The sequence below is a fragment of the Electrophorus electricus genome, chromosome 21 (genome assembly GCF_041902795.1).
Source record: "Electrophorus electricus isolate QZ-2024a chromosome 21, ASM4190279v1, whole genome shotgun sequence".
NCBI classification, from domain to species: domain Eukaryota; kingdom Metazoa; phylum Chordata; class Actinopteri; order Gymnotiformes; family Gymnotidae; genus Electrophorus; species Electrophorus electricus.
In genome coordinates, this window is record NC_137517.1 from 915,401 (window position 1) to 929,368 (window position 13,968).

Consider the following 13,968-nt stretch of genomic DNA (forward strand, 5'->3'; position numbering starts at 1 on the left):
TGTGTGGTCCTTGCTCCATGGTTGAAGCCAGAGGTAAAACACACACATCTCCTGTAGCCTCCATGTGTGTCCTAAGTGTGTCCTAAGAATGTGTGTGTGTGTGTGTGTGTGTGTGTGTCTGTCTGTGTCTCACCTGCAGTCTGACCGTGTTTTCGTGTTTCCTCTTCATGTTGTTGATGTGCCAGGCGACCCTCTGCATGGTGTCGATGGCCTCCTGAACCACCGTGTGCCTCTCGGATTCTTTCTCCAGGTGAGTGGCGAGCTCCTGGCCGGTGACACCAAACAGCTGAGCAGAGATCAGCACAGAGTGTACACACACACACACACACACACACACACACACACACACACACACACACACAAAGCTGTAGACTTTGCAAGTCTCCAGATGGAATATAACACCCATTCAAACTGTTAGACTTGGAGAATGTGCGTCTTTGTGTGTGTGTGTGTGTGTGTGTGTGTGTGTGTGTGCGCGTGTGTGTGTGTGTGTTTACGCTGTTCTTACCTTGGATAATTACTGCAGTACTGTGTATAAATATGAAATTCCTCACTCTGTAAAACAGTGTAGGGACAGGTCATCAGTATACACAACATTACACACTCAACACACACACTGCACGCATGCGCACAGGGCAGCGTACAGTCCGGAGTGTGTGTGTGTGTTCCTGCACAGATGCGGTGTGTTTACGCCAACTCTCACTGGAAACCCCTCGTCCTGTAAGTCAGTGTGTCTCGGTTCACTCAGACCAACAGCATCAAACAGTGGCGGTAAAGTACAGGGCTGTCGGATCGTTTGGTACTCTCTCAAACGTGCGCAGGATGCTACATATACATCTGCTATGTATACATCCAGGGGAAACGCACGTTTCCACACGACAAATTCTAAATTGAAGAGCAGCAACCACTCCTGCCTCTACAGGCCTGGAACCACATGTCATCTTAAAACACAACCAGATGTGTGTGTGTGTGTGTGTGTGTGTGTGTGTGTGTGTATGTGTGTGTGTGTGTGTGTGGGATGACAGTATTCCACATCTGACAACATTCCCAGAACAAAAAGCATCATCAGATCCAAGACCATTGCCAGATCTGATAGCATTCCCAAATGTGTTATTTCCCACATCCAACAGCATTCCCAGTACCAACAGAATTCACAGATCTGACATTCCAGCGAAACCGACAGCATTCCATAAGTCTTAATGGCTGATTGATTCCATAACATTTCCATCAGATTCACTTTAGTGAAGTCTAACACCGGTGAGTGGGACATTACATGTTCAACTCTACACCCTCAACTCTACACTCAAATAATTTCACATGAATGACAAAAATCGTAAACAGTAAACTTTAAAACCATAAAAATGCCTTTGGACCTTTGATGTTTATAGACATTAGTTCCTTGGTTACTCAGTTTACCCAGCAGGCCTGACAGACACATACAGGTCACAGAAAATGTTCTGCTGACAGATTTGACAAACTTGAGTCCATAACAGTCTGCACAAATGTTTGTGTCTAGGCAAACTTCTGTGCATCTCTCTCTCTCTCTCTCTCTCTCTCTCAACTCAATTCAGCAATGCTGGCAGGAATAAGTTACATTATAGAATAAGTTACATTATGGTTACATTATAGAATAAGTTACATTATAGAATAAGTTACATTATAGTTACATTATAGAATAAGTTACATTATAGAATAAGTTACATTGTAGTTACATTATAGAATAAGTTACATTATAGTTACATTATAGAATAAGTTACATTATAGTTACATTATAAAATAAGTTATATTTACATAAGTTACATTAATTATATTAAAGAAATTAGAGGAGAGAACAAAAGAAAGTACTTTACAAAACTGTGTGTGTGAGTGTGTGTGTGTGTGAGTGTGTGTGTGAGTGAGTGAGTTTCAAGTTTCAAGTTTGGTTTATTTGTCACATACATAGTCATACACAGTATAACTCAGTGAAATGGTGGAGAGTGATTGAGTGACTGTGTGTGTGTATGTGTGTGTGTGAGTGTGTGTGTGTGTGAGTGATTGAGTGACTGTGTGTGTGTGTGTGTGTGTGAGTGAGTGTATGTGTGTGTGTGTATATGTGTGAGTGTATGTGTGTGAGTGTGTGTATGTGTGAGTGTATGTGTGTATATATATATATATATATATATATATATATATATATATATGTGTGTGTGTGTGTGTGTATACACGCAAGTGTGTGTGTGTGACAGTGAGTGAGTGTGTGTGTATGTGTGCGTGTGGTGTGTGTGTGTATATGTGAGTGTGTGTGTGTGTGTGCGCGTGTGGTGTGTGTGTGTATGTGTGTGTGTGTGTGTGTGCACGTGTGGTGTGTGCGTGTATGTGTGTGTGTGTGTGCGCGTGTATGTGTGTGTGCGAGTGTTTGTGTGTGTGTATATATGTGTGTGTGTGTGTGCGCACGCGCGAGTGTGTGTGTGTGTATGTGAGAGTGAGTGTGTGAGAGTGTGTGTGTGTGAGAGAGAGTGTGTGTGAGTGTGTGTGTGTGTGTGTGTGTGTGTGAGTGAGTGAGTGAGTGTTTGAGTGAGTGTGAGTGAGTGAGTGTGTGAGTGAGTGAGTTTCTTGTTTGGTTTATTTGTCACATACATAGTCATACACAGTATAACTCAGTGAAATGGTGGAGAGTGATTGAGTGACTGTGTGTGTGTATGTGTGTGTGTGAGTGTGTGTGTGTGTGAGTGAGTGAGTGAGTGTTTGAGTGAGTGTGAGTGAGTGAGTGTGTGAGTGAGTGAGTTTCTTGTTTGGTTTATTTGTCACATACATAGTCATACACAGTATAACTCAGTGAAATGGTGGAGAGTGCTCTGTCCAAACTGAGGAAAAGAAAACAGGGGTGCATAGAGAAATATAGATATTATATATATATACAAAAATATATTAACAATGTATGTACAATATGTATATTATGTTTATATACACAATGTACAATGTATATGGTTGTGTATATATATGTACACAATATACAGAATGTACAGATCCATTTTGTAAACGACATATTTACAGTTTTTATGTTACATGGAGGTAATAGAATATCTATATATATACAGTTATGTTACATGGTGGTGGTGGTCCCCACAGTTTATCAGTTTCCATTGATTCAGGGCCCGAATGGCCTGTGGGAAGAAGCTCCTCTTCAGTCTCTCTGTCTTGGTCTTCAGGGAGCGAAAGCACCTCTCTGACCTCAACAGAGAGAAGAGCCTATTGTTGGGATGGGTGGGGTCCTTCACAATCCTCCTGGCCTTGGTCTGGCACCGCTTGTAGTAGATGGTCTGCAGGTCAGGAAGTTCCGTGTGAGTGATGCGCTCTGCTGAACGCACTACCCTTTGGAGTGCTTGTCTGTCCTGCTTGGTGCTATTCCCAAACCAGACTGTGATGTTCCCCATGAGGATGCTCTCGATAGTGCAGGTGTAGAAGTTCCGCAGTACCTTGGAGGGCAGTCTGAGGTCTCTTAGGCGTCTGAGGTGGTAAAGACGCTGACGAGCCTTCTTTGCCAGGGAGTTGGTATGGCGGGACCAGGACAGGTCCTGCGAGATGTGAACACCAAGGTACCTGAAACTATCTACTCTCTCCACCGTGGTTCCACTGATCCTCACAGGTTGGTAGTGCCGCTCCTGCTTTTTGCTGCAATCCACGATCAGCTCCTTTGTCTTACTGACGTTTAGGAGGACATTATTTTCCTGGCACCAGTTCTCCAGGTGTTTAATCTCCTCCAGGTAGGCCCTCTCGTCGTAGTCCGAGATCAGACCCATGACAACGGTGTTGTCAGCAAACTTGACAATGATGGTGGAGCTGGAAGTAGCTGTGCAGTCGTAGGTGTACAGTGAGTAGAGCAGGGGGCTTAGCACACAACCCTGAGGAGCTCCAGTGCTGAGGGTGAGGGTGGATGAGACACCGTTGCCCACCCGTACTGATTGTGGTCTGTCTGTTAGGAAGTTGGAGATCCAGTCGCACAGTGATGTATGCAGTCCTAGATCCTCCAACTTAGTAGTGAGTAGGGAGGGAATGATAGTGTTAAATGCTGAACTGTAGTCGACAAACAACATTTTAACATAATTTCCCCTCCCTTCGTCCAGGTGAGTCAGTGTAGTGTGGAGCAGATGTGTAATTGCATCGTCAGTGGAGCGGTTGTGGCGGTATGCAAACTGCAGTGGGTCCATGGAGACGATACCGAGCGTCAGGGAGAGATTGAAGATGTCGGTGAACACCGGGGCTGGTTGATCTGCGCAGGCTTTGAGGCTTTGAGTGTGAGTGAGTGTGTGAGTGAGTGTGTGTGTGAGTGTGTGTGTGAGAGTATGTGTGCCCACAGAGAGAAAAGGGGGGTATTGTATTAAGCGTATATTGTATTAAGCGTATATTGTATTAAGCGTATATGTATTAAGCGTATAATGTATTAAGCGTATATTGTATTAAGCATATATTGTATTAAGCGTATATTGTATTAAGCGTATATGTATTAAGCGTATATGTATTAAGCGTATATGTATTAAGCATATATTGTATTAAGCGTATATTGTATTAAGCGTATATGTATTAAGCGTATATTGTATTAAGCGTATATTGTATTAAGCGTATATGTATTAAGCGTATATGTATTAAGCGTATAATGTATTAAGCGTATATTGTATTAAGCATATATTGTATTAAGCGTATATTGTATTAAGCGTATATGTATTAAGCGTATATTGTATTAAGCGTATATGTATTAAGCGTATATTGTATTAAGCGTATATTGTATTAAGCGTATATTGTTTTAAGCGTATATGTATTAAGCGTATATTGTATTAAGCGTATATTGTATTAAGCGTATATGTATTAAGCGTATATTGTATTAAGCGTATATGTATTAAGCGTATATTGTATTAAGCGTATATGTATTAAGCGTATATGTATTAAGCGTATATTGTATTAAGCGTATATGTATTAAGCGTATATGTATTAAGCGTATAATGTATTAAGCGTATATTGTATTAAGCGTATATTGTATTAAGCGTATATGTATTAAGCGTATATTGTATTAAGCGTATATGTATTAAGCGTATATGTATTAAGCGTATATTGTATTAAGCGTATATTGTATTAAGCGTATATGTATTAAGTGTATATTGTATTAAGCGTATATTGTATTAAGTGTATATGTATTAAGCATCAGATGCACTGTCAGAACACACAAGCATGCACACACACCACACCTCAAACACCCCCCCAAACACCACACACACCCACACTTCAAACACCACACACACACACACACACACCTCAAACACCACACACACACACACACACACACACACACACACACACACACACACACACACACACACACACACACAGCTCATCCAGTTCACCTACAGAAAGGGAAGGTGTAGGTTGAGAGAGGGAGAGGGAGTGGTGGACAGGGAACAGTAAGAGGGAGTGAAGGATGCTCTGGGCTCAGATTTCATCTGCTCTTCCTCTGCGTCAGACTGCAGATATGCACGCTTAACATTACATCATAGCCACATCTCTCACACACACACACTTACTTCCTAAAGATAGTGTGTGTCTGGTGACTAATATCCATAATTTACTCTCACTTCTTGCCACACTGGCTTCACGTAGGTACTGTGCCAGTATACACATCACACCTGTACCGTGTGAAGACTGAGGACGGCGTACAAATCACACCTGTACCGTGTGAAGACTGAGGACAGCATACACATCACACCTGTAGCGTATGAAGACTGAGGACAGCATACACATCACACCTGTACCGTGTGAAGACTGAGGATGGCGTACAGATCACACCTGTACCGTGTGAAGACTGAGGACAGCGTACACATCACACCTGTACCGTGTGAAGACTGAGGACAGCGTACACATCACACCTGTACCATGTGAAGAATGTGGACAGCGTACACATCACACCTGCACCGTGTGAAGACTGAGGACAGCATACACATCACACCTGTACCGTGTGAAGAATGAGGACAGCGTACAGATCACACCTGTACCGTGTGAAGACTGAGGACAGCATACACATCACACCTGTACCGTGTGAAGACTGAGGACGGCATACACATTACACCTGTACCGTGTGAAGACTGAGGACAGCGTACACATCACACCTGTACCGTGTGAAGACTGAGGACAGCATACACATCACACCTGTACCGTGTGAAGACTGAGGACAGCATACACATCACACCTGTACCCTGTGAAGACTGAGGACAGCGTACACATCACACCTGTACCCTGTGAAGACTGAGGACGGCGTACAGATCACACCTGTACCGTGTGAAGACTGAGGACCGCATACACATCACACCTGTACCGTGTGAAGACTGAGGATGGCGTACAGATCACACCTGTACCGTGTGAAGACTGAGGACAGCGTACACATCACACCTGTACTGTGTGAAGACTGAGGACAGCATACACATCACACCTGTACCCTGTGAAGACTGAGGACGGCGTACACATCACACCTGTACCGTGTGAAGACTGAGGACGGCATACACATCACACCTGTACCGTGTGAAGACTGAGGACAGCGTACACATCACACCTGTAGCGTGTGAAGACTGAGGACAGCGTACACATCACACCTGTACCGTGTGAAGACTGAGGACAGCGTACACATCACACCTGTACCGTGTGAAGAATGTGGACAGCGTACACATCACACCTGTACCGTGTGAAGACTGAGGACAGCATACACATCACACCTGTACCGTGTGAAGAATGAGGACAGCGTACAGATCACACCTGTACCGTGTGAAGACTGAGGACAGCATACACATCACACCTGTACCGTGTGAAGACTGAGGACGGCATACACATTACACCTGTACCGTGTGAAGACTGAGGACAGCGTACACATCACACCTGTACCGTGTGAAGACTGAGGACAGCATACACATCACACCTGTACCGTGTGAAGACTGAGGACAGCATACACATCACACCTGTACCCTGTGAAGACTGAGGACAGCGTACACATCACACCTGTACCCTGTGAAGACTGAGGACGGCGTACAGATCACACCTGTACCGTGTGAAGACTGAGGACCGCATACACATCACACCTGTACCGTGTGAAGACTGAGGATGGCGTACAGATCACACCTGTACCGTGTGAAGACTGAGGACAGCGTACACATCACACCTGTACTGTGTGAAGACTGAGGACAGCATACACATCACACCTGTACCCTGTGAAGACTGAGGACGGCGTACACATCACACCTGTACCGTGTGAAGACTGAGGACGGCATACACATCACACCTGTACCGTGTGAAGACTGAGGACAGCGTACACATCACACCTGTAGCGTGTGAAGACTGAGGACAGCGTACACATCACACCTGTAGCGTGTGAAGACTGAGGACAGCGTACACATCACACCTGTACCGTGTGAAGACTGAGGACAGCGTACACATCACACCTGTACCATGTGAAGAATGTGGACAGCATACAGATCACACCTGTAGTGTGTGAAGACTGAGGACAGCGTACACATCACACCTGTACCGTGTGAAGACTGAGGACAGCGTACACATCACTCCTGTACCGTGTGAAGACTGAGGATGGCGTACAGATCACACCTGTACCGTGTGAAGACTGAGGACAGCGTACACATCACACCTGTACCATGTGAAGAATGTGGACAGCGTACACATCACACCTGTAGCGTATGAAGACTGAGGACAGCATACAGATCACACCTGTACCGTGTGAAGAATGTGGACAGCGTACAGATCACATCTGTACCGTATGAAGACTGAGGACAGCGTACAGATCACACCTGTACCGTGTGAAGACTGTGTATTACACATCACCTTCAGCCACATGGAACTCCAGGAAGATCCATAAATCACGGTGACCTTACTACTGACCGCTGCGACGTCCTGAGCTTAAATATACACATGGCTCATCTGACCCCACTCAGCAAGATCTAAATCAAAAAAGAACCACTACAAATAAAGACTACAAATAAAAACTAATCTGATCTACAAAACACATGTGAACAGCAAAGAAACTGCAGAAACGCAGCTAAAGTCCAAACCCCCAGATACGCAGCTCCAGACTCACCGGACGACTGTAGCTTAAAACAGGAGCTTTCTCCACACTTACTGGAGGCAATGTGGGTGATAAAAATAAAGACTTACCACCTTAATCAACAGACACTGTTTTCATTTGACACTTTATTCAGTAATGTAGCAAACTATGAGAATATACTAAAACATTAGCGTAGGCCTACGTTTGCTTAATTTTATGCAGTTTCTCTCAGTCACAATTTTCTAAATAAATTGTTTTATAAATAATTTTTTATATAATATACTTCTACAAATAACATTAGCTCATGTTAGCTACTAGCGTTCATGTAAACATGATCAATATTTAATAAATAGCCAGATGATGCATCTCCAGATATCTTATTAAAACTGGCCTGCTCTAACTGAACCCGAGAATGCGATGAGGCTGTTTAAACACGCGACCCCTGACGACCTTTCACCTCTTCAGGTTCAGACCAGTAAAGCCTGGTTCCAATTTCCAGCCTGAACAGTACTGACTAACTGGGCGGTGATGTTGGACACTGAAGCTGTCAATCAGCTGGGGCCACGCCCACGAAGTTAAAGGCGATAGAGGAAAAAGGAAAGTTCACACACTCGTTTTAATGTTATTTCTAGGGTACAACAGATTATTGGAAGGTAGCTGGAATATATAACATTCTTTGCAGAAATATTTACATTTAAAAAACAACTGTGCAGGGCCTTTACACATAACTGCTAAGCTTTTAAAATATTTGGAGCTTTATGAAGGGTTTGTGAAGGGCCTTTGTTTTGTGTGTACTCATAAGCTCATAAAAACAGTTACATGAAAGAACAGTTCCCAGCAGATGCAGTCAGTCTCTTCTGCCTGTCCACCACCCGATCCCCCCCTCCCTCTCTCTCACCTGAACGATGCTCTGCAGGTCTTGTACGTAGGTTTTCTCCGTTTCCAGCATCTCTTGAACCACTCTGTCCACGTAAGGGACTTTCCGCCCCTCCCCTGGATGACCGCCGTCCGCGTCCTCCTGATTCGTCGGCGCAGGCGTCCGTCTTCCCGTCTCCGCCTCCTCCAGCTGACGGGCGGGGACAAGCTCCAACCGGATGGCCCCGGAGTCTTGATCGCGCTCAGGGGTGGAAACCGCACGGCCCCCCAGCGAGGAGTGGCTGTCCTGGGAGGAGGCGGAGGAAGAGGTGGAGCCATAGCTGATTGGTCGTTCACTGCAGTGGGAGGAGTCTATGCTTTGCGAGGAACAGTATGTAAGGGCGGAGTTTCTGATAAACCGAGCGGGCGGCCCTAAGACCGCCCCTTCAACAACGGGGAGCTCCGGCAGCGGGAGTAAGACATCAGTGGAGAAAGGGTGCTATTCTGAGAGAGAGAGAGAGAGAGAGAGAGAGAGAGAGAGAGAGAGAGAGAGAGAGAACTAAAGTTAGTCCCACATATTTCTAGTTATTTAGTCCAAAGGTAAAGACACAAGGTGGTTTTCTGGACTGTCAACACTAACCTCACACTTACGTTCATGGTCTTTACCACCATGCAAACCATGAACATGTGTGGGGCCCCAGAGACCAGGGGACCCCTAGTGGCCCCAGAGACCAGGGGGCCCTAGTGGCCCCAGAGACCAGGGGGGCCCAGAGACCAGGGGGGCCCTAGTGGCCCCAGAGACCAGGGGATCCCTAGTGGCCCCAGAGACCAGGGAGGCCCTAGTGGCCCCAAAGAGCAGGGGGGCCCAGAGACCAGGGGGGCCCAAGAGACCAGGGGGCCCCTAGTGGCCCCAGAGACCAGGGGGCCTGGTGGCCACAAGCAGTTTGCTGATAATACTAATCAGGACTGTTGAGCACAACCATGAAACATTTGTGTCACAGCAGTGCCCACAAAAGAAAGAAAATGAAAAAAGAAACCAGGAGGGTTCATTCTGACTCCAGTAAGAAGGTCAGAAGTGTACAGAATGAGAAAATATTTCAGTTTCGAAAAAAATTTAATTGTCTTTAATTAGGGCCCCAGAAATGCCAAATCCACCCCTGCTGTAGCTGATATCTCATAGTTCAGTCATTCATTGAATACGTTCTTCTGAAAGGAAAAGAAGCCATTAGGCTCATTTTAGTGTTTAGTTAGAGGTGCAGGTACCGGCTGTTCTGGGGTCAGTTGAGCTCCGGTTGCATCTTTGCTAATTTGGTACCCACAATACACACAGTACCCAACAGTGGGTACCCACTGTAGGCTACACTCCATAGCATGAGCCATAACATAAGAGTGTAGACTACACACCAGAATATCATCTGATTGTCACTGTTTCTATCTTTAATTTAATATTTAGTATGTGGGTAAAACCATATGACACCACTCGGGTCTAGACCTCCACGTCCTCGTGGTTAGTTACAGCAGATGCCCCTCCGAGTGCTGTGTGAGAACAAAGGGCGCCACAGGAAGAATGGCAGCCCCAACGCACTGGGGAAAACCAAACTAAAACTTCCCAAACAAAACCAGAAAACAGGGAGGAACTTTAATGGCTAAGGGAAGCCTTCAGAGAGAGACAGACTTGAGAGGGGAAAACTGAAGAGGGGAGGGGACGTGTAAAAACACAGACACCCTCGCAGCACAGAAGTGAGGTGTAGCACGAGGGCTCACAGACCTCAATACCTGCAGTCACCATCTAGGAGCTTTGCTCAGAACTTTAGCAAAGACCCAGCACTGAGTGACTGGCTCACTGGGCTTATATAGATCTAGTCCAGCTGTTGGGCATCAAGCCTGATTAGTAGCGTGGTTGACTCAAGGCCTCCCTCTGGTGGCCGGAGGGAGCCTCGGCTTGCTGCAAACCCTTGCTTACATTCACAAGTCATCAGATGGATCAAACTGTAAAACAGCTATGAAATCAGCTGATAAGACAGTGGCTGAAAAATGAGGGTAGATAGAATAAGAACTGTCACACAATACATTTTAAGTGCAGAACATGGAGAATTATTGGAACAAGTACCAAATAAGATTTGGACTCAACAGCATACAGATGTAGGTTTAGTTCAATCAGCATGTGAAATACAAATACAAGTAAAACCCAATGCAAAGCTTCCATGGCAGAAACAGTATCCACTTAGTGCGGCAACTTATGAGGGAATAAGGCCACTATTGAAGGATTAGTAACAGCAGCAGTTCTAATTGAAACAAAAAGCCCTTGCAACACCCACTAAGAAAACTTAATTCATACAAGTGGCGATTAGTACATGATTTGCGTGCAATTAATGCAATAGTACAAGCTGAAACACCAGTAGTACCCGATCCACATACGCTGCTCTCAAATATACCACCAGACACTGTAATGAACTCCCAGACACAGGTAAGTGAGGATCCAGTTTCAAGAGTTTATTGGCACTGACAGGAATGGGTGCGAGGCGGATACGAGTAGCAGTCGTCAACGCAGGGGGGTTCGGACGAGGAGAGTCGAGGGCACTGTTCCCACTGCAAATCAGCAGGCATGTACCTGAGTAATCCAAGGGGCTAAGAACGAAGCGAAGTCTGAGGAGGAAGCAGAGGTCAAAAGCCAGAGGAATCAGATGGAACAACGAACACTCAGTATGCATGTAGGGATACAATACTTCACGAGTTGGAGGTGGGAAACTGGGATGTTATGAAGGTGTCTGGAATGAGAGACAGGTGTAGCTTATCAGTACTCAGGTGAGTCTGGGCAGGGAAAGGCTAGTGGGCTGGAACGATGCTGTCACAGACACCAAGCATTACACAGTGATAGATTTCTGTTCAGCTTTTATCAGCATACCATTACACAAACAGTGAAGACATTTGTTTGCATTGACCTATGAGGGTAAACAACATACATGTACTAGATTATCACAGGGGTACTGTGAAAGTCCAGCAGTGTTCAGTAGGGTAGTGGCAGCTGACTTACGTGACACTAAAGTAGAGAGCACCATCCTGCAATATGTAGATGATTTGTTCATTTGTAGAAAGACAAAGGAACAAAGCTAAAATGATTCAGTCACTGTACTGACAGCATTAGCAGAGAAGGGGCATAAAGTTAATAAAGATCAGCTACAGTAGTGTGCCACTGAGGTAGACTACTTAGGCAGACACCTAAAAGGGGGTGAAAGGTCTATCACACCATCCCACATTAAGGCAGTCAGAAATGCACCTAAACCCACAACAGTAGCAGACATGTTGACATGTTTAGGAATGGCTGGATACAGTAGACAGTGGATTTGTGAATTTGCCTTGAAAACTGCCCCATTAAGAAGACTCATATGTAGTGCAGGTCAACAGAACCTGAAAGGTCAATTAGTTTGACATGTTGAAGCAGATCAAGCCTTTGAGACTATCAAAACAGATTTATAAACAGAACCAGCTCTGGCAAATCTAGATTACTCTTTTAGTCTTTTCAGTTGTATGTAGCTGCTAGGAATGTCTATGCAAATGCAGTGTTAACTCAAGTAAATAACGGTCAGAATCAGCCCATTGTTTATTTTAATACACAGCTAGATAAAGCTGAACAGGGAATGCCGCCATGCTACCAGGGTTTAGCCGCAGCAGCCTATGCTTATGAAAAACAACATCTAGAACTATGGGACACAAAGCTGAACTATTTACTAGTCATGCATTGCACGCATTACTCACATCCCCGTCGTTTGTAATCACCAATGCTAGATGGACAGGCTATGATGTTATTCTATCAGCACCTGAATTAACAATATGTAGGTGTACGAGAGTGAATCCTGCAACAAGATTGGTTACTCCAGATGAGGGTATTGCACATGATTGTGAAGTAGAAACTACCAGCTTCTTGAAGCCAAGACAAGACTTCTTTAGTGAAGCATTACCATCTACTGACCAGGTTCTGTTTGTAGATGGGTCTTGTTTTAAAGGACCAGAGGGTAATTTAGTGGGATATTCAGTGATTCAGTATAAACCTGATGATGATGAATATGAGACCATCTTCAAGACGAGTGTTCCACAGCCCTGCTCAGCACAGTTAGCAGAAATAAAGGCATTGACAAGTGCTTGTCAGGTAACAAAGGGAAAACAATTAACTGTATATACAGATTCCACATACGTTTATGGTGTTTGTCATATACAGCTCAGTCTGGGCACAAGGAGGGTTTGGTAGGGCAGATGGAACCCAGATTAGTCATGGACAGGCCACATCTGATTAAAGAATTACAAGCATCAGCGAGTGTGTATGAACAGATAATTGGGGGAAAAGGGGGCGGTTCCATGAACTTTGGTACGGGCCGCATGGTCTGTATGTAGCCCCAGTGACCTTATTGAAAAGGGGGCGGTTCCATGGTCTTTGGTACAGGCCGCATGGTCTGTATGTAGCTCCAGTGACCTTATTGAAAAGGGGGCGGTTCCATGGTCTTTGGTACGGGCCGCATGGTCTGTATGTAGCCCCAGTGACCTTATTGAAAAGGGGGCGGTTCCATGGTCTTTGGTACGGGCCGCATAGTCTGTATGTAGCTCCAGTGACCTTATTGAATATACTGATACATGACGCTCATGGGCCGACACACGTGCACAGGAAGGAGGTAATAAGGAAAGTTAAACAAGATTAGTGGTCTCCTTATTTAGAGCACTGTTAAACTAACTGTGCAGTATGTGTTGAATACATTTGTAGAAAGTGGCAGGTCCATTAGGGCATATTCCCACCCCAGATGGTCCATTTAGACACATAGTGATGGATTATGCAGATATGGTGAAACCTTTTGGAAAGTTCAGCTACATTTTGTAGGTAGTTGATGTCTTCAGTCGTTGGGTAGAAGCACAAGCTACAGCAAAAGAAGACGTAATATCAGCAACTAAGTTTCTAATATGAGACGTCATACCCAGATTTGGTATGCCTGATAAAATTAGTTCAGACAATGGCCAACACTTTGTTAATAAAGTGATCAATACTATAGCATAAGCAC

The 13,968-nt window shown here is 44.9% G+C and overlaps 2 protein-coding genes across 13 annotated transcripts in view; both read right to left on the bottom strand.

Moving 5' to 3' along the window:
* Positions 1 to 13,968, bottom strand: part of LOC118240669 (ribonuclease inhibitor-like) — an 82,536-nt gene that overhangs the window by 33,878 nt on the left and 34,690 nt on the right. The gene's annotated exons all lie outside the window — the stretch shown is intronic.
* Positions 1 to 13,968, bottom strand: part of LOC118240539 (uncharacterized) — a 31,851-nt gene that overhangs the window by 5,758 nt on the left and 12,125 nt on the right. For 4 of the 6 annotated variants that reach the window (XM_081704612.1, XM_081704611.1, XM_081704610.1 and 1 more), the window contains exons 3-5: positions 8,967 to 9,427; positions 509 to 555; positions 134 to 286 (exon numbers count right to left, since the gene is read on the bottom strand). The exons of the other annotated variants lie outside the window; for them this stretch is intronic. In XM_081704612.1, coding sequence (XP_081560738.1) covers positions 134 to 286; positions 509 to 555; positions 8,967 to 9,262 — 496 coding nt within the window. In that variant the 5' untranslated portion in view covers positions 9,263 to 9,427. The remainder of the gene's footprint in view (positions 1 to 133; positions 287 to 508; positions 556 to 8,966; positions 9,428 to 13,968) is intronic. 6 annotated transcript variants of the gene reach the window in all.